Source organism: Callorhinchus milii, unplaced genomic scaffold, assembly GCF_018977255.1.
Source record: "Callorhinchus milii isolate IMCB2004 unplaced genomic scaffold, IMCB_Cmil_1.0 Scaffold16, whole genome shotgun sequence".
Classification (NCBI taxonomy): domain Eukaryota; kingdom Metazoa; phylum Chordata; class Chondrichthyes; order Chimaeriformes; family Callorhinchidae; genus Callorhinchus; species Callorhinchus milii.
Window position 1 is genome coordinate 14,740,013 of NW_024704757.1, and position 25,081 is coordinate 14,765,093.

Genomic DNA, 25,081 nt, shown 5'->3' on the forward strand with positions numbered 1-25,081 from the left:
TCCTGTTCCGTGTTCTCTGTCAATCCTGATATGATCTTGCTTCGTGCCCGTTCCTGTTTCAAGAGCTTTAACCATCTTTTTCCATTTGCTTACCCAGGTTTTAAGAAATAAAGGTGTCTATGAAAATGTTAAATTTGTACAACAGGAAAACTTCTGGATTGGACCAAGTTCTGTAAGTGTGATGGGTTTTTCGTCCCGTTTCAAATCTGTTCTTCCCACCATTGAAATCATTGCGTCGCCAATCTATGGAAAAACTAGGCCTTAAGTCAATGATTCCCATTGCTATGGCTTCTGCATTGCCTAGTCGTGGGAGGGCAATACGAAACAAATCTATTGTAACCGATGTATCTCACAAGGTTTTAAAGAGTTAGCTTCTACTTGTTAGAACAAAATACACTAGTGAATTACTGGCCAGTTCCCAAGACCAGACCCTTTTCTTATTCGAGCTCTTTAAATATTGTTGCAAATAACGCTCTAAATCTGGGATAACTAACGCAAGTTATACAAAGTTAGCTCCTGACGCTACCTATTTGCACGGTAAAAAGATCTGAACCAGCATGTCAGTTAAATGGGTATCACTTTGCCTTCAACAGATGTTCCATTTTGATCAACGTTATTGTATTTGTCTCGGCTAGAAATGGCTCACGGCCACATCAAACTTGTACTGTTGTGTTGACCGTGTTGTTCCCGTTGGTGCAGGAGGCCTTAATCCATCTTGGGGCAAAGTTCTCTCCTTGTATGAGGCAGGACGAGCAAGTGCACGAATTAATTGTGCAGAAGAGGCAACGAGAGAAGGAGTCCGCCTGCTGCGTACGGAATGACAAGTCAGGGTGCGTTCAAACCTCAGAGAAAGAGTGCTCGGTAGGTGAAGGTTTTCCACCACGAATGTTAAGCCTCGCTCAGTTGGTTGGAGCGCTCTCTCTCTCTCTCCCTCTCTCCCTCCTCTGGGTCAGAAGGTTGTGATTTCAATCCAAAATCTCTGCTACCTCTTCGAACAAAGATAAAACTGGTCATTTGCCTCATCGCTGTTTGTGGGACGTTGCTGTACACAAATTGGCTGCTGCCTTTGCCTATAAATATGCAGCCATGACACTTTGACTGTTTGTAAGAGGTGTGTTAATTGCAAGGATTATTCTCTGAAACTGAGGGCCTTTGAGGCTGTGAAGCTTCACTTCCCAACCTCTGGCTCATGGATTTGCTCAGGGATCAGCCTTGTGAGGGGCAAGCGAAAGGGCAGAAAGCATCTCCAGGCTTCAGAAAATGTGGTGTCTGGTAGACTTTCTGCTGAAACCAATAGGCTTCTCTTGGGCGATTTTTCTAACCGAACCCAATATTTCTTCCAGTCAACTCTTGCGGTGTGGGTAAAGTGGCCAAATCACGATCAAACTCCGCTAATGGCAGACAAAAGCAAACGGCAGTTCGGCTCAGTGTGTCATCAGGATCCCAGGTGGGCTCAGTCGAGTGATATTCCCCCCTACCCCCAGCCCCACCCCCATCCCGAGGGAAAAGAATCAATTCGGAAAAGAACTCTTGTCTCGACAAAAAAAATCTGCCGCATTTCGCCCACAAAATACACAGTCAATTCACTTTACGGTATATTCTGCGAAGCGCTTTGAGAGGTCTCGATGAGGCGCTATATCAAATGCAAGGATTATTATTATTATTATTACTACTATTATTAATATTATTGTCTGGAACGTAATATATTCTAACCCACCAGATGTGATTTCATTAACAGGGAAATTAAGACCCACAAAAAATTGCAGGTATATTACAGGAACAAACTAATCAGAAGCCTAAAAAAATCCATATTAATACCTTACTTACCTGGTTCCATTCTATCCCTTCTCTCTTGTCCCCAACCTCCCCCACTCCCTCCCCGTCAATCAGCTTCTGTGACGAACCTGCCTCTATTTCCCCTCACGAATGGCCCGATGACATCACCAAGTGGCCGGTAAGTGCTCTCTTTAACGTCTTGTCTAAATTGCGTTCTTGTTATTTTAATGCATTCGTTTCCCTCCAGATTTGATATGGGTTCTGTCAGCGTGCACTAGGTATTCTCCCCCCACCCCCCACTCCCCCACCTCCTCCCCCCCACTCCCCACCCCCCTCCCCTCCCCACTCCATTTCCAAACACTACTTCAACCCAATGTAGTTTAGATCTATTGACGACAACAACTTGCATTTATATAGCGCCCTTCACACGGGTAACATCTCGGAGCGCCTAACGTTAGCGGTGCGCTTGATGCCGACCCGGGTAAAGAGGAGAGGTGACAGTAGATGCGGGCAAAGAGGAAGGTCTTCAGATGCGATCCGAAGCTGGGAAAGGAGGGGCCGAGGCGGAGGAGGGATTGAGGAAGACATCTCCAGTGTGGAGTGGCTGTAAGCACGAGAGTACCCACGTTTGGGGGTGGACGGAGAGAGAGGGACTGTAGATTCAGGACCGCGCTCAGCCAAGCGAATGATTGATTGCTGAACCTTTCTTTCCTCTCGAACTGTTTCCCTTTCCAGATTTGCACTAAAAGTAACGCGGGAAACCACACAAACCTTCCACACGTGGATTGCGTCATCACCGGCCGTCCCTGCTGCATTGGTACCAAGGGCAGGTGAGAGCTTGTCAGCGTCAGCAAATGGAGGGTCCGATCAGTATCGGCTTTGACGTTTTCGAGATGAAGTAGACGGGTTCTCTGCAGGACATCCAACGCGCTTTGTGGGGGGGGGGGTGGGTGGGGGGGGTGGGATATGTTCAGGCATCTTGGAGGATCATATAGTGCAGTTGAACAGCATACTCTGAACCCCCAAATTTCCCCTGGTCTTTGCCTTAAGACTGTTACCTTTATTTTCGATCAGCTGAGTATCTGTCGCGCACACAGACATGCCCATCACCATGCTCCAAGGTCTGCAGACCGAGCCACTGGGACTTCTGTTTATCTGGCTGTGCGCTTGTCTACCTGAAAATGTAACGTCGCGTAGAATTGCCTGGGGAAAAAGATCGCAATTTCCGTCTTAAGCTTGCTCTTCGAGTCGCTACAGTCTAGGGTTCGGGGGGCGGGTGGTGGTGGTGGTGGGGGGGGAGTTGCAGAAGCTTGTCCCGGCGACAACTAAAGAACGACACGCGATTGTGTCCAAACGAGGGACACTGCGTGGGAGGTGGTGGAATTCGGGATGTTCTGTAAAGTGGCCCCATACCGATGACAGATGATGCCTCCCAAGTCTTTCAGTTTAGATCCGCACAGCAAGGCAGCACCTGGCCGGAAACACAAGGGCACATTTTTCTCCACTGTGCAGCGGAACGGAACCTAAATATTTGGTATTCTTTCTGCAGGTGTGAGATAACGTCCAGAGAATACTGTGAGTTCATGAGAGGGTATTTCCACGAAGAAGCAACCCTCTGTTCACAGGTTCGAATCAAGACTTTTTTATTTTCTCGCAATCCTCTCTCTCTCTGTTGCGATGTGGGGGTATAGGGATGGGATATTCGCAAGTAAGTCAGATACAGACCAGGGCGAAACTTTGGGCAAGTTTCCTTGCTCCACACACACACACACACACACTTCTGTTTACCTAGCAGTCAGTAGGAACGCTTTTCCGGGGGTAATACTCCCTTCCGAAAACAATAATGACAATAATTTGGTCACTTAATCCACGGCTGTTTGTGGGGGACGCTGCTGTGCGCAATTGGCTGCCGCGTTTCGCCCACAAAATATACAGTCGATTCACTTTACAGCGTATCCTGTGAAGCGCTTTCAGTTTCTTTCTGCTGCATCTCTGCCAAACTGTGCCCCAGGGTGCGATGTGCGGCCACACTCATTGCCAGGTTCTCCCTGTTTCTCACATGGCTGGGAAGGGCGTGGGGAACAGGTGATTCTCAGCGTTGATATGGTGCTGAAAATGCCACAAATCCTCTCTTCTTCCTTGTTTTTGACACTGCGGAGCCACCATTATTCTGGGGTTGATCACGGTATAAACTTGACTGCCCAGCGCTCTGAACTGATAGGAACATTTTGCACTCGAAGCTCCGTCTGTGGGGCTGATCGTACACTGATGGCTAAACTTAGCAATGTTTTCAGTGAGAAATCACAGGCTCAGTCAGCCCAGTTGACCCAAGAAAGGGTCAGCTCAGCCCACTTTGCTGCTTTATCTTTCTGATCCCAGCTCCCCACCTTTTTGTCCATACTTTGTAAAACACTTAAGTCCCAAGTATGCATCTATCTCTCTATCAATCTCCCTCTTAAATACCTCAGTTAATTTGCCATCTGTGGCTTTCTGGTGCCCAGGTATCCCCTATTCTCACAATGTGTAGAATTTTATTCCTGGATTGACTTACCACAGGTTTAGCTCTTGAATTTTAAAGACCTCCTGAGCTTTATTTCGGGATTAAGTTACCGACTGCATACACTTGCTTCACCAAAGAGAAAGGTCTCCACAAATCCGTACAAAATACTGGCCACACCTTCGATGAACAACCGACTTCAGGATTGATGATGAACAATGCCTTATCACTTATTATGAAGCATTGCGACATCATGAGTCACTTTAAAGTCTTTTGACTTGTTAAGGAGCCAAATGCTACAGGCAATCTGTACCAGCCGACCTTCCTAAACAAATGTTTACTGTTTACCACATATCAGAAGCGAGAATAGCAGGCTCGTGTATTCAATGGACGGGATAAAACTTGACAAGCTATGGGGGAGCTGAAAGAGACCTAGCAATCTTAATTGACCTTATCGTTCACCAAATCAAAACACTGTGAAGCAGCAATAAACAAGACAAACAGGATTCTCGGCTGCAAATCAGTTAAGCCCAGATCCCTAGAAGCCATGCTCAAGTTGAGTAGTCCTCTGGTCAGGCTGCACCTTGACTATTCTGTACAGTTCCGATCGCCCGCAACACAAGGGGTTTGCCCACGTTCCAGAGGCAGTGCAGAGGAGAGAATCGAGGATGATCCCAGCATTAGAGAAACGATTAGACAAGCTAGCACTCTTCAGCGTCGAAAAGAGTTGTCTGCTAGGGAGATATATACCTTGGAAAGGTATATTAAGACGCTAAATGGATTTGAGTAAATTGTAATAATAATAATCCTTGCGTTTGATACAGCGCCTTATCATGTGAGTGAGACATCTTAAAGCACTTCGCTGTGAAGTGGATTTAAATGTCCTATTATTAAATATTCTAAAAAAAAATAATTTACGTTTTTAAACAATATATATTTAAACCCAGAACAATACTCGCGGTTTCACCAAGAGACACGAGCAGGTTCAGGATTGTGAAAGGCAATGTCAGGAGGGAGGGATATCAGAAAGGATTGTGTTACCCAAAGAGGAATTTGATTCCCCTTCCCAAGATCTTGAGATAATTAATCGCGAATAACGCAATCGCTTTTGAACTAACGTTGGTTTGGGATCCAAGTGGCTGGGGTGGAGGGGGGAGTAGGGGAGTGGGGGAGAGGAGGGGAAAGGGGATATCTAATACATTCAGCTCCCTGCACTTGTCTCTTTGCGTTGGTCATTTAAATAGACTTGCGGACATCTTATAGATGCGTCAAAACTGACTGTGTCAAGTCCTGTCGGGATGCAAGGGGAAATAACTTTATCCTTTGCCCTCGTTTCTCAGCGCAGGGCAGTTTCATTGGCAGCTACCTCCAGTAAACTTAACAGTGAAGGTATCACTTGTTTCAATGTGCATTGACGGACCAGTGATCACTTTTAAGCTCCCAGCAGACATCCACAGCTGCAATGCGTGCTGCTGGAAGTTAACGTCTGATGACCCTCAACTCCGCAGCTTTTTTCAAATGGAGTTTGGGGGGGGTTTGCGAGGTTGAGGACTTTAGACTGTTTTATTTCAAAAGCTCCTTTAATGATCTCAATCCTGGGCTTACCATCTGTGCGGTGTGTCTCTGTACATGTACAATTGGTGACAGTTGGCTCATCTGTGCTGCAGGCCAGTCTGTGTAATCCAGGCTCAGTGTACTGAATCCATGAGGTTGGATTAGAGTAGCTGCCCACGTGTTATACAGGGTGGCTCCACATGACAGAGGCATTTAACATGATTCTCCCACTCTCTCTCTCTCTTTGCCCATACAGTGGGCACAGCTGAAAACCCACGAGACGGGTCAATAGATCGGAAAGGGCGTGGCGTGGAACGCAAAAAAAGCAGGCGATGTGTTAAGTGTGTCGCCAAGTTATATTGGCCTTCGGCCAAATATGTATTGGCTTCGAACCAGCACCAGAGGTAGACTTGTTATGTGGTGATACAGATCCATGTGGTGCTCAGGTGAATGATACTGCAAGAAGTTGTATCAGTTATCGAACACTCATTTGGCTCTGTACACTACCTCTAGCTTGCTTACAGCCCACACTTCCACCTGATGTAATCGCCGCTGTCTATTTAATGTGACCGGGTGTAATGTACGGTCTTGCTTTGCGCCAGGGTTTAAAACGGGATGTTTGACGTGTTTGTAGGTGCACTGTATGGATGACGTGTGTGGACTCTTGCCATTCCTCAACCCCGAAGTGCCTGATCAGTTTTACCGACTCTGGCTGTCTCTGTTTCTGCATGCAGGGTGAGTACAGTGTCGCCAACGCACAGGTACTAACGCACTAATGCACACTTTGCGTTTTTTTTTATTATGACTCGGGTGACTCAAAGCTTACAGGAGCACAACCGGTCCAGTGATTGTCGCCTCGTGTCCCAGCTCAGGGCTGCCCTGCGCGAATGTCTGCCGTCTGAAAGTGAATTTGATAATCCTGCGATTATCAATAATCCCACAGTCAACAACACAGAGCTGTGGCCTGTGGTGCCTGCTCTTTCTCTGCATGCAGGCATCAATTTAAGACACTCCCTGCTCGCCCCCAGCTCTAAAAGGAGTATAAATCCCCATAGTTGCTATATCTGGAGCTGGCAGGTTAAAAGCAAGGGGAACGTGGAAAAGTGTGTTCGCAGATTGTGAATTGATTAATTTTACCAATGAATTAATGAATTAATTGGTTAATTCACTCGCTGTGCCAGTGAAATGTATGATTTATTCCGTTCTTCTGCTTTTGCCTGGCTCTTTGTGGACTAATACCTGTATCTCGGTTGGAGTCCGTTATTTTTAACGTGAAGGGCGCTGTGTAAAATGCAAGGCGTTGCTGCAAGCACTCCCGTCGGTTTTGAAATGAGGCGATTGGCTTTTGACGTGAAGGGGGCACAAGTTGCTAGAGGGTGGGATGTGCCCTTGCAATCGCGTGAGCCTTCCACACATGGAGAGGCTGTAAACCACGGCTGCAGACACAGACCTTCTGGATTGTGTCTCGGTTAATTCCTGCCTTTGTTCATCACCTTCACCTGCACGTGTCTTCGTGCAAAACGCTTACACAATGCAAAATCAGCTTTGTGTAGCTTACGGCAAGGTAAACCTCTTTTTGAAAGGGGAGTGTGATGTCTAATCCACCCAGTGATGTTCCTCTCTACTTGCCCACTTCCCTTAGCGCTTAATGATTCAACACAATTCTAACAGGGGAAAACGTTAGGCAAGTTTCCTTACTCCCACACGTGTCTGTTTACCTAACAGTAAGTAGGAACCCGGTTGTTAGTTGATCGGCGGATCTCTTTACCGGGGTAATAATTCCTTCCAAAAATAAAAATAATAATAATTTGGTCGCTCAATCCAGACTGTTTGTGCGCAATTCGCTGCCATGTTTCGCCCACAAAATATACAGTCACCAACACTTTACAGTATGTTCTGTGAAGCGCTTTGAGACATCTCGAAGACGTGATAGGGCGCTGTATCAAATGCCAGGATTATTATCATTATAACAAAAGGGTCAACGGTAAATGAAGCATTTACCTAGCGCCGGACGGAAGAACATTTGAAACGCATGTTAAAAAAAAAATATCCAACGGCAGACTTAATAAATGAGTTCACAGTGATCAGTGAAGCAGCTACTGAATGGATTAGCCACTCGTAGAATTCACATGGGAGCAAGTGCAGACACGTGGCTTGAACCGGCAAGTTCTGACTTGGAGGCAATACCGCTTCCAACTTAAGCCAAACTGACACCCCTTACCCTGCCTCCGAGAAGGCAAAACAGCAATAAGCAGCTTATTCTTTCCAAGAACTCCATCCTGTCTGATACCTTTTTTTTGTATTACTGTTCCAAAGCTTTAACTTGTGTAAAAATCGACCATCCCATCTCAAGGTTACCGGTGGGAAACCCGGTGTCTTTAGACGATGGGACAAAATGGAAGCAAATCTTATTTGCCGCTCACCTATTTTCAGCGATAGCTCTTCATAATCTTGCAATCGAGGTCTTTGGAAAATATCAGTGTTTTACTGCAAAGCACTAATCGAATTTGCCCGCAAGTGGGATCGTCTTATATGTAGTCTCCAACGATAGAATAGATTTGGGAGAAAATAAGGACATGTGTTAACATTTTAGCAGTCTGTTCCCAGTATTTTACACGGTATAAAATAAAGATTGTCTCCAGTTTTCCACGGCTGTTTCATCCGGCCACGGTTAACTGAAAGAGGTTGTCTGAAAGTCTTGGGCAATGAATGCAGGTGATGATTTATGAGATGGTGCCTTTGGGGTCTTTTTGGTTCATTTTGTGGTCGTTTTTTTCTTCTCTATTTCACTTGCGTTACTTTTCGATGCAGGATTCTCCATTGTGCTGTGTCCATCTGCTTCCAAATGACAATCTTGAGGGACCTGGAAAAACTGGCTGGCTGGCTTCGCATTTCCATCATTTACATCCTTAGCGGCATCACAGGCAACCTGGCTAGTGCAATATTTCTGCCTTATCGAGCCGAGGTAGGTGATATGGATATAGTCTTGATATAGACCCCCGACACTTAGACACACTTTATTAATAAAGTTTCTCCATTGCAATGGGTAAGAAATCCAACTAGAGGCAGGAATTTCAAAAAAAAAATCCTTAAAGGAAGCTGTAATTTGGAAGTTGGTTCCTTTCTAAGAGCTCAGGAAAAGTAAGAATGATTTTTTTAAAAAAAATAACTTTGGTCTGTTCTGCATCACCTTAAACTTTAAAATGGTCTGAAGGTCCAAAACCATGTGGGATTTCGGACCTTTTTACCTTGTCTGAGGTACAATCAACCAGATGTATATTCTTGCCATCCACACTTTCATTTAAGATAATAATCACTTAATCCACGACTGTTTGTGGGACGCTGCTGTGCGCAATTGGCTGCTGCGTTCCGTCCACAAAATAGACAGTGAATTAATCTTACAGTATATCCCGTGAAGCGCTTTGAGACGTCTCGAAGACGTGATAAGGCACTATATCAAATGCAAGGATTATTATTATTATTATTATTATAAGAACTGCATACATTCTACGGCTGCTTTCTCCGATCCAATGCCACAGAATATTTTGCGCATTCGGGGGTAATTTCGCAGGAAGCTTTCTTTCTCAGTGGTTTTACAGCGAATGTCGGTTCGCAAGCGCAGGAATGATTTATTCTACTTTGGTCGCTCACGCACATTGGGTGTTAATTACACATGCTAATGTTGCTCTTTGAGGGGAATAAACGGCACTAAAACGCCACTGAGAAACGCCGAATGAGCTGCTTTTGTTCGGGGAAAAAAACAGGGCGCAATTGACCTTGTCAATTGACCTTCCAGTGAGTGCATTGAAATGCGTTCGTAATGACCCATTGGACCGCACCTTTGCTCTGTCCCTGCATTCAGTCTATAACTAGTGTTGGTCACATTATAAAGCTGGTGCCATCCAGATCCTCCCACATTCCACTTGCTCTATCCAAGCTCTTAAGTGTCGGCCTTTTGTCACGAGCCGTCATGAACAAAGGATTATTATCCGCCGAATTTCCATGTTGCTCATAATTCTTGCTGGTAATGACAGGGTTGTGTCAGGCATTTGGCTGCTGTAATGCACAGTCACCCTGAGGCTCCCCGTGACATTTTTTTTTGTCGCTTCCTAAACGTACAATTTGCCGCGGTTGAACGAACTCGTCCAACTTGAATTGATGGAGAGACACCTCCATGATTCAAACGGATGGAACTCAGATCTGACAAAAACAACAACGACAACGACAACTTGCACTCACATGCACAGGGTAGTGTCTCAGGTCCCCGACTGTAACCAATGCAGTTCCAATGTACGCTGTAAAGCGAAGTGACTGTACATTTTGTGGGGGCGAAACGCAGAAGGCAATTGAGTAGCCTTGTAGATGGATTAATGAAATAATAGCGCTGTTTTTCTCTTGAACGTTTGAAGGTGGGGCCGGCTGGATCTCAGTTCGGCATCCTGGCCTGCCTATTTGTGGAACTCTTCCAGAGCTGGCAGATCCTGGCTCGGCCTTGGAAAGCCTTCGTCAAACTGGTGGGGCTCGTCCTCTTCCTCTTCGCCTTCGGCCTGCTGCCGTGGATTGACAATTTCGCCCACATCTCCGGCTTCATCAGCGGCTTCTTCCTGTCATTCGCCTTCCTCCCGTACATCAGCTTCGGGAGGTTTGACTTGTACCGCAAGCGGTGTCAGATCATGATCTTCCTCGTCACGTTCGTGGGACTTTTTGCGGGCCTGGTCGTGTTGTTCTACGTCTACCCCATCACGTGCGAATGGTGCGAATACCTGACTTGCATTCCCTTCACGGATAAATTCTGCGAAAAATATGACCTCAACGCGCATCTACATTGAACAGACTGGACCGGGGGAAGGACGCGCCTCGCCATTGCGGCGACTGTGAGAACTTCTGTCACCGAGACATTGAAGGCGATTATTCGAGCCCAATCGGTCAAAGCCGTCGCTGGTCTGAAGTTCCCGTTCCTTTATTTTTTATCGGAAAAAAAATCGTAAAGTTGTTTTATTTAGCACTCGATGCTGAAACATCTCCAAAAAAAACAAGCAATGTGCCTTTACCCCCTCGTCTCCCCACGCCCACCCCACCCCCATCAACCCCATTCCCTCCCCCCCCACCCCCACCATTACTTTCGAACCAAGGTTTTTATTGTGCTGCCAATTTTTTGTATTACACTACTTTGTAGCACGAAATTGAAACCGGCACCGTTTTTACCGCCGTTCGAGGCGGTAGTGAATTCAAAGGTAGTGTTTTAGCTACCGAGCCACTGGACTGCAGGCCTTTTGCAGAGTACGCGATCGGAAACCTTACCACGTCTATTTGTAATGTGTTACCCGTCATCCTTTCCTCCGCTGGTTATTTGAAAGGACACAGAGCATCCACAAAATGATGCAACATCCATCCCACCCCAGAACCCCCGCCTCCCCCCCCCCCACCCTCCCCCAACCTCCTTTCCACCCTCTCCAGGATAGAAGATTGTTTTTACAGTGCATTGAAAAAGAATTAAATCGAATTTTTAAAAAAAAAAGATATTTAAAGCGAATATCCCTTCCGTTCACTTCCAAAATGCACACTCCTGCACTTATTTGGCTCCAGAAATCTTTTACTGTTGAGGTCGCACCTCAGGGGTACTTAGATATATACATACTGTATATAACAGGACCCGTCCCAGGTAGGACTGTATCCAGTTACAATGATCGTGCCCCAAACCCAACAATGATTTATTTTGAGGGAACGCATTGTATTGCGAGCTCCCGAAATAGGATCTGCCATTGAAAGTCGACCGTTTATAACCACTACGTTGTTTCTGACTACAATAAAAAGTTCCTTGGCTGTATTTGGCAGGCCTGAGTCATAAAACCACATGGTACTGTGTCACTACTCCCACAGGATTGGGGTATTTCATACAATATTGCACTCAATTTCCTATTAGTAAATGACTTGCTTTATGTTCTGATGGAAAAAAAACCTCAAGTGAGGGAAATGGTATGTGTGGGGAGGTGATGGTGGGGTGGGGGAGACAGTAAATTGTCTGCGTGTGCTGTGACACTCGGAATTGGGCATTTACCGGGGATGAGTTGGTGGGGGGATGTCATTGGCGGTGGAATTTAACTGTATATTGTGAATTTGAGTACATGAAATTGAGCAGAAAGACCCAGTTCGAAGAAGACCAAGTGCAATACCAGCTGGAGAATCATAACTGGACGCTGTGTTTGATAATTTACACCGACTCTTTAAATACAAACTCAAGTCTTCCATTTGTCCTAATACGACATAACTCAGGATTTTCTCTCCCATAGAAAACGTTTTGAGCATCAATTAAAAGAAAGAAGTACGTACTGGCTGGCCCAATGCATCTTTCCTGCCCCCCCCCCCCGAAAAAAAATACCCGATTCATTTCATAACTATGTTCTCATTTTAAATGTGTTGTTGATACGTTGGAGGAAGGGTCATGTGTTCTTCTGATATGTGTACATGTCCACAGGGATCTTGAATTGTGAATTCTTGAGCAAACTGTTCACACTGAATATGTCCCCGTTTTCACACTGAAGCATTACATTTTTTGTTATGTTGGGGCATCAAGGGATACGGAGCAAAGGGCGGGTAATTGGAGTTGAGGTGCAGATCAGCCATGATCTTATAGAGTGGTGGAACAGACTCGAGGGGCTGAATGACCTCCTCCTGTTTCTACGTTTACAGATGCTAATGGAAATGGTGTTTGCAGTATCACGGAATCCCGTTACACACGATGCGTTTACAATCGGAAGGATTCTCAAGCCGGGAAGCAGGAGGAAAAACTCCCTTCCCTTCTCAAATAGTGCGGTGGGATCTTTAAATATAAACCAGAACTTTGGCTTAGCTTCTCACGTGACGGACGGTACCTCTGACAACTCCACAATCTCCCGGTTACCGTAAGGGCACGTTAGCACAGGTGTTGGGCCCAAATCCTGATGAGGGACTTGAACCCACAACCTTCCGGCTCAGAGTGGAGAGTGCTGCCACCTGAGTCACGTTATCAGCCTGAGGAGCAAATGTAGCTCTGGGTTTAGTTCTAACCGGATCCTAAATTGATCCACCCTTAAGGGGAGTTAATGAATTGATCACCATTTCTTACAATTTGGCCTCCACCTGTCTCTCTGGGGGGTGGAGTTGGAAGAAATTTCCTTTTATCAGAGAAGACTCGTTGACTAAACATCTCACAGAAGTGCCAATTAGCGAGTAGGCACACAGTGAACCATTAGTTAGTGTGGGGGGAGAGTGGAACATTTTACGCTAAATGCTCTTGTGAGTTTTCATTGTGTGAAATGGGTGACCCAGAGTCCAGTCTTGTTCCAGAAAATCCTCATCATCCTCTTCCTCTGCGATTTCTGGTGAGTTCTGTGTTATTTTGCTCTGGGTGAAGATTTTCCCGACAGTTTCGGTCTGAACAGTCGAGCTGTGTTTTTAAACCGCGTGGGGTTTGGGAAAAGTTTAAGATGTTCTCGAATCTGCAGCAGGTTTTAGGGTCTTGTTTTTTTTTGCCGAATTGAGGATTTTAACGGCTCAATTTATTACCACAATGTAAAAGAATTGAAGAAGATGTCAGGCACTTCTGAAAATGACTTCAATGTGTTCAAAAACCAGTTCAGTCTCATGTTAAGGAATATGTGATGTGAAATTCCCCCCACCCCCCAAATCTCACTCACACAGTGCGCAGAATTTCGCAAATGGTTGAATGCAGTTGCAACTTTGACACCCGGGTCCAAGAATATATATTTTTTTAACAAACTTACAGAAAACTGGCTTTAAAATTGAGGGGAAAAAAAAAACTATATCTAAGAATTTGACCTCCTGAGTGCTCTGTGTTGTGTTTAATAGAGTAAATCTAGACTACGGTGGAATTTCTATGAAGTTTGTCGAATGCTTGAATTGTTTCCCAAGTTGCTGACTGAACTGCGTGCTTAAAATTGTGTGTGTGTGTGTGTTATTTTTAAAAGAAACACACGCACGATTTAGTGTGGTTGCCTCCTGTGGGATGTAATTTGGAAGAGTAACCAAAGGGGTCTCCTGCCAGGTGACTTCAATTCATTGGCAGTGGAAACTGCGGTGGGGAGGAAGTCGGCGTATGAACTGATCTCCCAGCACTTGCAGGAAACTGCAGGATTCGCTGTTTATGTGAGCCAATTTGTGACCGTTGCAACCTAGACTTCGGAATTAGCCTCTGGATATTTTTTTGTTCTATGATACATCTGCTTTACGCTTACTCTCCGGAGGACCACGTATCGCAGAGTGGTGCCCAGAACTGCACACAGTACTCCAGCTGAGGCCTGCCTAACCAGCGTTTTATAAAATGTAGCCGCACTGTTTTAGACCACGTCCATTTAGTGAAGTTTCCCATCCAACACCTTGCGCTTCTATAGCGCCCTCCACGCAGGATAGCGTCTCAGAGCGCTTAACAGTGGCGGAGCCTGACTCCGACCTATCCTGAATTAGTTGACTGGCCTTTAGCATAATGTGGCAAAAAAACAGCCATAAAGTGTGCGGCTCATTTTATTGGAGGGTGGTGTTGTTAGCCAGGACACCGAGCATCTCCTTTCGAATAGTACTGTGGGACATGCATCGTACTGTTGAATCTATACGACAAGCACTTTTGTTTTTACTAATTCAATGTAAATAATTTGATTTCTATGACCTGAATTAAAATTGGAACCACTTGCGAATACTGGCTTGTCTGCAGAAAAGCTTGAAGACCTATCGTCTCGATATCTGGCCTCGATTTTTTTTTTTTTCGTCCGTAGCAAAAGGAGAAAAGATTTTGCTTTCAGCTAAGTGTCCTTGAAATTTTGCATTTGGGGACAATCCACTGAGATTTTATTGAAAAATGATACAAGTACAAAGAAAACATTGCATACTATATATATATTTTTTTATATAGTTTACATCCATCCAGTCACAAATCAGACACTGTACCAACATTTTGGCAATGTACAGGTTTTCACTGAAGCAAGGCATATAAATTGCACATCATTTGAACATTATCAACGACAATAAAATAGTAGTTTTAATGGTTCCCCAGGATATGATGTGTTTCTGATCCCTTTGGGCTCAATGCAGGGCTCTGAATGTGTAGTCTCTGATGGGTTTTTGATTGTTTAACTGAATGAGTATGGTAAAATAGCAGAGTTTTTGCTGAGATTTGGCAAACCCTTTGTTTCATCGTTCCGAAAAGTGTCGTTAAGGTTACACATTTAACAATTACTGGAATGGAGTCAGGGTTGAAACTGGGCAGAGAAGCGGGTAAATGAGAATTCTTGAATCAATTTATTTAATAGTAATGCTTCAGGTGGGAGAGCTTTGTGCTGTCTTCCTTTTTACTCGCTCACTCACTCCTCACCCTGCAAAATACCCACCTTGAAATAATAAATCGGGAGGTGGGGGGAACAGAAGGAAAATCTATTTTTGATTATTTCTGCTTCTCACTTGATGGTTTGCTTTTTATTTCACTTACACGTACCTATTATACACAGAAATCAGACCTGTGCTCTCCTATTTCCAATACATTAATGGCTCCTACCTATCGCTGATTTAAAAACCTAACAATTCTTGCATTTGATATAACGCCTTATCACGTCTTCGAGACATCTCAAAAGCGCTTCACAGGATACGCTGTGAAGCGTAGTGACTGTGTTTTGTGGCGGAAACGCGGCAGCCAATTGTATCAAAATGCTTCATGTATGAATACGAACCACTGGACTGGAAATCTAAGGATGTTCCGTCTCTCCAGTAACTCCAAAGAGGGAAGGAATGTTCCGACAGCAGGGATCAATTGCCTTACATGTTGAATTGAAGCTTGATGGCCTGAATTGCTGTACGCAAAACGTCTTACGCTGGAAAGCATTCCCAGTACTGGTGGGACATGAGTTCATTTCTGATTACTTTTCCAGCAAATGCCTTAAGACTCCCTATGTATCTGACTCTAGTCTGTCACAGGAGTGCAATAGGTTTTTAAATTTAAAAAAAATTACTATCTGGTGATTAATTCAGCCTTTGAGAAAATCGTGTAACTCGTTACGAAATGCTCACTGTCTCTACTTCTAAAATGTTTTTTCCAATTGGAGTAATAGACTTAAGAAGTCACAAGCACGTGCACAAAAAGCCGCAAAATAGCTGACGGAGCAAAACCAATTTGCCAACACATTGTAAACACTAAAGAGTCACTCCGTAGAATCTATATGGTGGTTCAACAGTTATACTGAACAACGATCTTGCAAGTTGTTCGATGTCCGCTCGCAAAGAAAGGTAAGGGTTAAAGTGCTGAAGAACGGAAACCTTTATCTGTTTTTAACAACCAGCAAAACACTACAGCACAGACCGTGACATCGCTAAGTAAAGGTGCAGACATGAATCGCCCTGAAATCTGACTATTTTACGAGATTTGGGATGTATTTCCAGACATAGGTTTTAAAAAAAAATTGTCTTAATGTTTATTTTTTTAAACCTGGGTCTTTTTTTTAAACTCGAGTCAAGACTGCCCCCCCAAAAAATTACACGTGCGTGTGACAATTTATAATAGCAATACTTGCATTTGATATAGTGCCTTATCGTGTCGTTGAGACGTCTCAAAGCGCTTCACAGGATCCACTGGAAAGTGAATTGACTGTATTTGTGGGAGAAACGCGGCAGCCAATTGCGCACAGCAGCGTCCCCGCAAACAGTCGAGGATTGAGTGACCAAATTATTGGGGGTCNTTTTTTGAGGATTATTATCCCCGGGAAAGCGATTTGCCAATCGACTAACAACCGGGTTCCTACTTACTGCTGGGAAAACAGAGGCGAGTGTGTGGAGTGAGGAAACTTGCCCAACATTTTGCCTTGCCGGGGGAATCGAACCCAGGTCTCTCGCTTGCGAGGGCAAGTGCTCTAACCGCTGAATTCCGGTCAGAATTCTTATGACGAAGGACTCGGGTACTTCTGTTTATGCAACGACTTTAGGTGGATTCCTTTCCTTTTTTTTAAAACAAAAGTGAATGAAACCCCCCCTTAAATGATGAACGCAGAATTGTTTGCCACGAGTGGTTCTTTCGAGTGTTACAACATGAGCTCTACGTTGAAACAGTTATGCTGTCACCCGCCCCTTCCTCACTCTAATAAGATAATCCTTCACCTGATAACCCCGTTACCAATCTGCTACTGTCAAATCCATTTAAGTATATTCTTCCAGACAGAGCTGTGGTCACAAGCTATCCCAGATGGCAGGGCTGGACTTAACTGTCCCTTCACCCCTGCCACCCCCCCGCCCCCTCAACCCCTCCCCAACACTTGACTGCTTCACTCCTTTTGCCCCCCAAAAATACTTTCAAAAAGCTGAACAAGTTCCCCCCCCCCCACCCCCCACCCCGACGACCCCCAGGTCTGAGAATTTACGATTTTTACCGTACTGCGAAGAAAGCTCTTTCCAAACCTTTTCCTAACGTATGGAGTTATATAATAACCTTTTTTTTAATAAACATAGCGCCTTATCATACCTTCGAGACGGACTACACTGTAAAGTGAATTGACTGCACATTTTTGCGGGCGAAACGCGGCAGCCAATTGCGCACAGCGGTGTCTCAAAAAACAGTGTTGGATTGAGTGACCGAATTATTATTAATTTTTACTTTTTGAAGGAATTATTCTCCCCCTGAGATCCAACTTTAGGTGGGATGAGATGGGGGGGGGGGGGGGCGGGGGAATCATTTTTTTTAAGGATTACATTCGTTGCATTAACTTGAACAAGGACGGATGTGGAACTACTGTGCGTTTTGTAGAGGAGATTTTTTTTTAGGGACACTCACATGCGCGCGCATACGCGCACACCTCTCGAATCGTGTTAACCTTCGGGTCACGCATTTAGCAGCCGCTATTTCTGCGCAGGTAAGCTCCTCCTCCGAGCGTGTATTCCATCTCGGTGAACGTTAACGGGCCCACCGCCACGCCGGACGGTCCGATGTCCTTGAAGCCGGCTTTCTGGTAGAAAGGGATCAGGAAGTCCTCGCACATGAGGACGGCCCGCTTGACCATGGCCAGGCACCGTAGATACTGCAAGTACCGCCACAGGATGATGGAGCCTTTCCCCTGCTGACGGCACTTGTGGTGGACGGCCAGCACATGGATGTGGACGGTGGGAGCGTCCGGAACGTGAATGGTCAAGGCATCCTGCGGGCAATCGAAACGTTAGCTCGTTCGTATCTAAACACCTGGAGCTCCATCAACAATCCAACTTCTCAGCGCTTTCAAGACTGAGGTGGACACGTATGTGTTAGTTCAGGGTGTCGAGGGATACGCGGTTAATTGGACTTGAGCTACAGATCCGCCGTGAACTTATAGAATGGCGGAACAGGCTCAAGGGGCTGAATGGCCTCCTATTTCTACTGTCATGGCAAACTTGGTTACAGTGAAATATTCAGCAAGTTGCAACAGCTGTCGTCATCCAAGCTGACAACTCGCGACTTGGACTTGCCGACATGGGTTCCAAAGGCTGTACATATCGCTACTGTTCAATTAACTGTTGTGTTTAATATTTACGGGGTAGGTTCTGAGCGAGAGAGTCGAGTGGTTTTGAAGCTGAAATCAGATCAATAGTTTAGTGTCAGGCTTGGCTCGGTTGATGCCTCTCTCTTGGTGTGTGTGTGTGTGTGTTTTTTAGTGGTGCCGAGGTGGAAGTTATCAAGTACGTTCCAAACTTTACTCCGAACTTTAATTTTTAATAAGTTCTACTTTACAAGATAAAGGATGTATTTTACGTGCATCCTGCGTAAAGTAGGATGGAAGTGCCACCTAACGAAAACCAGCCTCGTTACGTCGAATCTGCCTACAAATACACAGTCACTTCACTTCACAGTAAATCCCGTGAAAGGCTTTGGGACGTCCTCCCGACATGAAAGTCGAATGCAAGGATTACTCGGATTATGCAAGATTTTTTTAAGTACTGGCAAGGTGACTCGTTGCCGGTTTAAGTAGGTCCTTAATTCTCTGTGTGGCTTTGCTGGTGATTTGCATCTCCTTCATCGCATTGTCAATGTTTTTGTTGAGGGAGAGAAAGAGGGACACACACACACACACACACAAAGGGTCTGTTTATCGCAGCCGATCAGATTCCTCACGTTTCCTGTCCCCACAGTGAAAGTAAATTCATGGATATAACTAATATTGCTCGCGTCTAATATAGGGACAAGAAATTGAATATTATCGGTGTTTCTCTCAACCACAGAGAGATATTACTCTATTAATATATTGAGAACGTCAATAATAATTTCATTTGATATAGTGCCTCCGATCACATCATCGGAAACCTCTCAAAGCGCTTCTCAGGATTTTAACGTAAAGTGGGGTGCCTGCGATTTTGAAGATAAACATGTAAACGGATAGGAACAACTTAAACTAAAGAGACCAAATCTGAACAGTTAAATTCAACAGAACACTGACTTGGAGTAATAACTTTCTAACATCACTTTGATTTTTAAAAAAAAAAAAAAAATTGGAGTGAGTTGTTAATTTTATTTCAGCATCTTCGACTAATTCTACATAATGGGTTAACAAGACCGCATTGGAGTACAGAATACATTTTATTCAAAATTAACTCGCGTGCCAGAAAACTCTGGCATTGCGAGGTTGGCGTTGCCAGTAGAGCAGCGATAGACAGAGAGCGAGCGAGAAGGAGTCTAACTCACCTGTGAAAGTTTCTCCTTGTCCCATCCCGAGCCAATGACAAAGGCTACTAGTCTGCCCTCCTCAAACCAGCCCAGCGACAGCTCCGGACACAGCTCGAGAAAGTGTCTCACTTCATCCATGTGCAAAGGGCACTCTCCCGAGACGGAAATAAAAGCTAAAAGCCAACCAAAAAAAAAAAAGTAGTCGGACACTAAATTCTAAATATCATGCAGCTTGCCATGTACAAATTTAAACTTAACTTGTGTACCGACTCTCCGCGCTAACCTTAGTCAGTGTGCGGGTTAGAGTGGTGGTGGGGTAAATTATACCTGTGTACCAATAATTAAATTCAAACTCTGTAAATCCGTGTAGTTCAGAAACAAAAAAAATTGAGGAAACTTCTTCCAAAACAAACGAGAAACCCAGATATAATTTACACACAGAGGGTTTGTGTTTTAAAACAAATCTTATTATTAATAATAATAATCCTCATATTTGAGATAGCGCCTTATCACGTCTATTTTGTGGGCAAAAATTAAGGAGGTAAAAGTGGGCGACATAAGAACTTGCTAAGCAAAAGAAGACCAAGGTCCATCTAGCTCACCTTCCGCCACTTGACATATATATTATATATATATCCCTGAGATATTATTTTCTAGCAGAAGCCTATCTAATTTGTTCTTGAAACAAATGATATTTTCTGTCTCCCTGGAGATAGACAGGCAACTGCGAGGTCCTTGGGGTTTAAACTATATATTTATAGAGAGAGAGAGCGAGAGAGAGGGAGAGCAAGAGAGAAAGAGCAGCAGGAAAAGTCCTTACCTTCACGTTCAATTTCAAAGACGCTGATGGCATCCTGGAGACTCAGGTTTCTGAACTCGCTGGCCGGCAGCGTGTGGCGTCTCTGACGACCCGGGCTGGAGCCCACCGAGTATCTGAGAGCGAAGGGCTTGAGGAAGGGAGAGGAGGCGCTCGCTGTGGCCATTTCCAACTTCAGATCGGCAAAAAGACAGAGGGACACCCCACTCCGCTCCAGGCTTCTGTCGGACTGAAAGTTTACTGACTGGCTCTGAGGGGCGAGTGCTGCTGTGTCGGGGCTGCTGCCTGTCGCCTCTGCCTGGCTCATGCGGCACACGTTCACATACAGGCATGAGCTGATCACGGAGAATAAACGATTCATAATCTCTTTCCCACCCCCTCCCTCCCTCTACTTATCCTGCCAGCTATCGCTGCCGATTGCCACTGCAGTGCCTGGGTTCCCTCTGTCACTTGCTCTTCGCTCACGTTAGAGAAGGGGTTCCTTTGGTGCAATGGTTTGTTTGTTTATTGCTCTTTTCCCCCCCCCCACCCCCTTCTGTCTATCTCTCTCTGTCCCAAACTCTAACTCCATCCGAATGCTTCTTTCACTGACTGCCAGGATTTCCAAGTACACTTTTTTTTAATTGTAATATATTATATATACACATATATAATAATTATTATTAACACACGGACTCCATTGCAATGGTCTGACATGCTGTATAAATGCAAGTTGTTGTTGACTTCAGGCTCCTCGCACATTAATCACTCCATGCCAAAGCGCCTCTGATCTCATCCTTCGTAAAGGATACGGTATAAATACAAGCGTTGTTGCGTGAAATTATTAATTCATCTCTCTCTCTCTCTCACACACACACAACTTGAGTGACAAGAACCAGCAACCAAATTGGTCCGCTCTCCGCCTCTGGAATGCCCTGCCTCGAATCCCCCCTCCACTCACCCCTCTCTCCATCCATCTTCGAATCCCACCGTGTTTCCCATCAAATCTACCTCTTGCCCCCTTGCCTAGGGTCACCCTTCCCCTCTTTCCTTCCTTCCCACCTCGGCATCCATCTCCACTATTGGGAAGTGCTCCGAGACATGATCCTATTGTAAAGGACATGGCATAAATTGCAACNTTTTTTTTGTTGCTGTGTTAAATTATTAATTAATCTCACGCACACACATCTGCCAACAACAGCCTTGCAACCAAGTAAAGTGACATCCACGACAGCCAGCACAAGTCATTCGGGCAATTGCCTGCCACGTTTCACCCACACAATATTATCGTCAATTCACTTTACATCCTGTGAAGCGCTTTGAGGCCTTTCGATGACGTGATGAGATGCTGCATCAAATGCAAGGATTATTCTATCAAACTTTTTTTCTACATTAAAATGGGGAACGATTCTCGTTATCTGCTTCAAAATCATCCTGGTCAGTGGGGCTGGAAGCAGTACCTTTGAGGGGGCTATCTTCTCACAGAGCAGCTATCCGTAGCTCTACTCTGTAATGCTCACAGGAAATAAAGGAAATAAAGTACTGCTGATTAGTGCCGGTAACGGGGTTATGACCTGCTTGACAACTGTTACAATCCTAACATTTAGGCTAGTGTGACAGAGCTGCAAATGTAAGTCAACTCTTTATTAAGAGAATATGCAGTAAGTGGGTCATCACTTCTCTCTCTCACTCGCTCTGCACCCTACGNCCCCCACACGCCGCACCTACATCGTTTAAAGCTTTAATTCCCACTAACGGGATTTCCAAGCTGAGAGGTGAAATCCTGTGACCGGAGGAAAGCCATTTCACATTGAAGATTTTGGGGGCGTTAAAATAACGCCCCCACCCACCCCTTTCCCACGCACGCTTAAAATAATTCCAGCTGATGTAGAGTAACAGTATGTCACACTTACTGGCTTGGCTCGGTGGTAACACTCTCGCTTCTGGGTCAGAAGGTTGTGGGTTCACCTGACCTGAAAAGACATTATTTAAATGTAATTTGTTCTTTGTGGTTGTTGTTCGAGCCCCGCGTCAGGATTTGAAGTGGCTGAGCTCCAGTACAGTACGCAATGCATTGTCAGAGGTGCTGGCCTTCAGATGAGATGTTAAGTATATAAATATATATATGTATGTGCACCATGACCCTGTTGTGACAGAAGGAAGATTCAAAGGCATTATTCATGAAAGCGCGACCAGGAATCTTTTAGTAGGAACTTGAATATTTGGGATAAATAGAAAAGCCGCAACAGTACTTATCGGAACCAGCAGATAGTGCTCTCGCTCCATTGTAAACCCACACGAGCAACGAGTTCAACTCCAAGATGCTTCGGCAGGAGATTTTAGCAGCGCATCACCTCCGATGGTGACGTTGTCAGAGGTGCCGTGCTTCGGATGAGATGTTAACCGGGCTCCCGTCTGCCTGCCCGTTAGGTCAACGTCTCATCCAAAGGACAGTATCTCCAACAGCGTAGCTTTCCCCCAGCACTGCACTGGAGGGAAAGTTTCAACTGTGGGGTTCGTAATAATAAATGACTACAACAACAACTTGCATTTGTATAGGGCCCTTTGTAGGTTTTGTACAGGGCAGCGTCCCAGAGAGTTTGATACAGCGCCTTATCGCGTCTTCGAGACGTCTCAAAGCGCTTCACAGAATACACTGTAAAGTGAATTGACTGTGTACTTCACTGTCCAGGAATTAGTCCCATTGTGTGTTGCTGCCTTTGGCACCTCAAAAACTGTGTGGCTCATCAAAAGGAATTAAAGCACTAAAGTGATTGTACCTCACAGGCAGACTGTAATGTATTCGCACAGTGGTCAATGACTCTAATGATTCCCTATTCATTGAATAATTGGTGGGGAAAGCGGGTGGGAAAGGGGTTGCATGGAACTCGACATGGAATCACCACATTCTAACGCAATCAAAGAGTAATTCACGATTAATTCAGAGCAATCACCTCCAGCCGTTTGCCAGATTATCAGAGCGTCAATTTGGGTAACGTGGACTGAGGTGGGATGTTCATCCCCGAACAATTGTGTCAGTGAAGTGTGATGACTGCAATTAGGAAGGCTGTGATGCATATACGTTATTATTAAATGGAGTCGTGGAGAAATACGAACACACAGGGAGGCCATTCGGGCAGCTTTCTTCCTGCCTTGGTGCATTCGACTTTAAGTGGATCCTTCTGAAGAATTGAGTCGATTGTGAACAAATTGCTCTCGTTTGGGTCAGGCATTCATTTTATTCATTTCTGTGACACTCAACAGTCTTCTCAGTTGTAAAGAGGGGGCATTAGACTTTCTGGAGCAGAAAACGTAATCCATTGTCGACATCTGATTGCCTAACCTGGTCACCAATTAACCAGCAAACTGTAATCCTTGCATTTGAAACGTTCTGATGTTGAAAATGTCTCAAAGCACTTCACAGGATTTTACTGTCATTAATTAATAATAATCTTTGCCTTTGATATAGAGCCTTTCATGTCGGGAGGGTGTCTCAAAGGTGCTTCCCAGGGAGTTTTGTTTTACTGTAAATTATAGAGATCTATATTATATAATATATTATTATTATACTTTACAGTATATTCTGTGAAACGCTTTGTGATCTCTTGGAATAAATCTACTCAAACACTATTTCAGTGAGCGAATAGTGAACCTGTGGAACAGGCTCCCGAGGGAGACGGTTGAAGCAGGAAATGTTGATTCTTTCAAACGCGGATTAGATAGTCTTCTTTTAGGAAATAACATTATGGGATATAGTACGTGGGGAGTTTGGGACATATGTGCATGTGACCACCAAGGAGTCCTGTAGCTCAGTGGTTAGAGCACTCGCTTTGCAAGCGAGAGACCTGAGTTCAATTCCAGGCAGAGGGCGAAACCTTGGGCAAGTTTCCTTACTCCACACAGAGCCTAATAATAATCCTTCAACACCAAAAACAATAATAAATTGGTCATTTTCAATCTACGACTGTTTGTGGGACATTGCTGTGCGCAATTGGCTGCCGCGTTCGCCTACAAATATACAGTCAATTCACTTTACAGTGTGTTCTGTGAAGCGCTTTGGGACGTCCTTCCGACGTGAAAAGCACTATATCAAATGCAAGGATTATTATTATTATTATTAAGGAGGTGGAAGGCGAACTAGATGTACCTTGGTCTTTATTTATCTAGCATTTCTTATGTCCTTGTGTCTTGAAGATGTGATAAGGTGCTATATCAAATGAAAGGATTATTATTATTATTGTTGTGGATATTACTTAGTAAGTCTTGATGACTGTGACCAGGGAGAGGACTTTGATTCAAATCAGTCCTTGGAAATGGTATGCAAAAACAAAACATGTGGCTGTAAATCCCACCTTGTTTTAGCCTGAAGATCATTTGTTTTTTTTTTCCAAATGTAAATTTGGTGCCTAATTATGGGGGGAAAATTCTTAAATTCGGTTCCATTCAAATTCGCAATTTTCCGATCTTTTGTTTGTGGAGGAAAGAAAGCGAAAGAGCGGGTTTCCGAAAGAGAGACTGAATTTTAAAAATGTTTCCACGATTCTGCTTGTTTTTGCTTCATTTGGCCTTATCGGTCAGCTGACGAGGTGTTATTGTCAGCGTCCGAATTTGTGCTGGTCAGTGTTCTCCAGCAGCCCTGGTGATTGCTCCAGCGGGAATATGGGATCTACAGAGAGAGTGTGGTAGACATCTAGTGGCCGTACTGTGCCACGAGATATCAACCGCACTCACTCACTCTGTCCTAATTATTAGTAGCTGTAATAACTTGGTGTGTCAGCCTGGCTCAGTCGGTAGCACT

The 25,081-nt window shown here is 44.7% G+C and overlaps 2 protein-coding genes across 5 annotated transcripts in view; one reads left to right on the forward strand and one right to left on the reverse strand.

Annotated features, from left to right (window-relative positions):
- rhbdf1a (rhomboid 5 homolog 1a (Drosophila)) overlaps positions 1-10,899 on the forward strand; it is an 88,193-nt gene extending 77,294 nt beyond the window's left edge. For all 4 annotated transcript variants that reach the window (XM_042341146.1, XM_042341147.1, XM_007908399.2 and 1 more), the window contains 9 exons: positions 98-172; positions 700-861; positions 1,344-1,447; positions 1,891-1,954; positions 2,512-2,606; positions 3,326-3,401; positions 6,462-6,562; positions 8,639-8,792; positions 10,237-10,899. In XM_042341146.1, the coding sequence (XP_042197080.1) occupies positions 98-172; positions 700-861; positions 1,344-1,447; positions 1,891-1,954; positions 2,512-2,606; positions 3,326-3,401; positions 6,462-6,562; positions 8,639-8,792; positions 10,237-10,656 (1,251 nt within the window). In that variant the 3' untranslated portion in view covers positions 10,657-10,899. The remainder of the gene's footprint in view (positions 1-97; positions 173-699; positions 862-1,343; positions 1,448-1,890; positions 1,955-2,511; positions 2,607-3,325; positions 3,402-6,461; positions 6,563-8,638; positions 8,793-10,236) is intronic.
- A 6,786-nt stretch (positions 10,900-17,685) lies between these two features.
- On the reverse strand, positions 17,686-20,470 carry aanat2 (arylalkylamine N-acetyltransferase 2). Its single transcript, NM_001292772.1, is given in 3 exon segments — positions 17,686-17,991; positions 19,506-19,660; positions 20,308-20,470. Coding segments are annotated over 3 exon segments (624 nt in total).
- Positions 20,471-25,081: the final 4,611 nt, after the last annotated feature.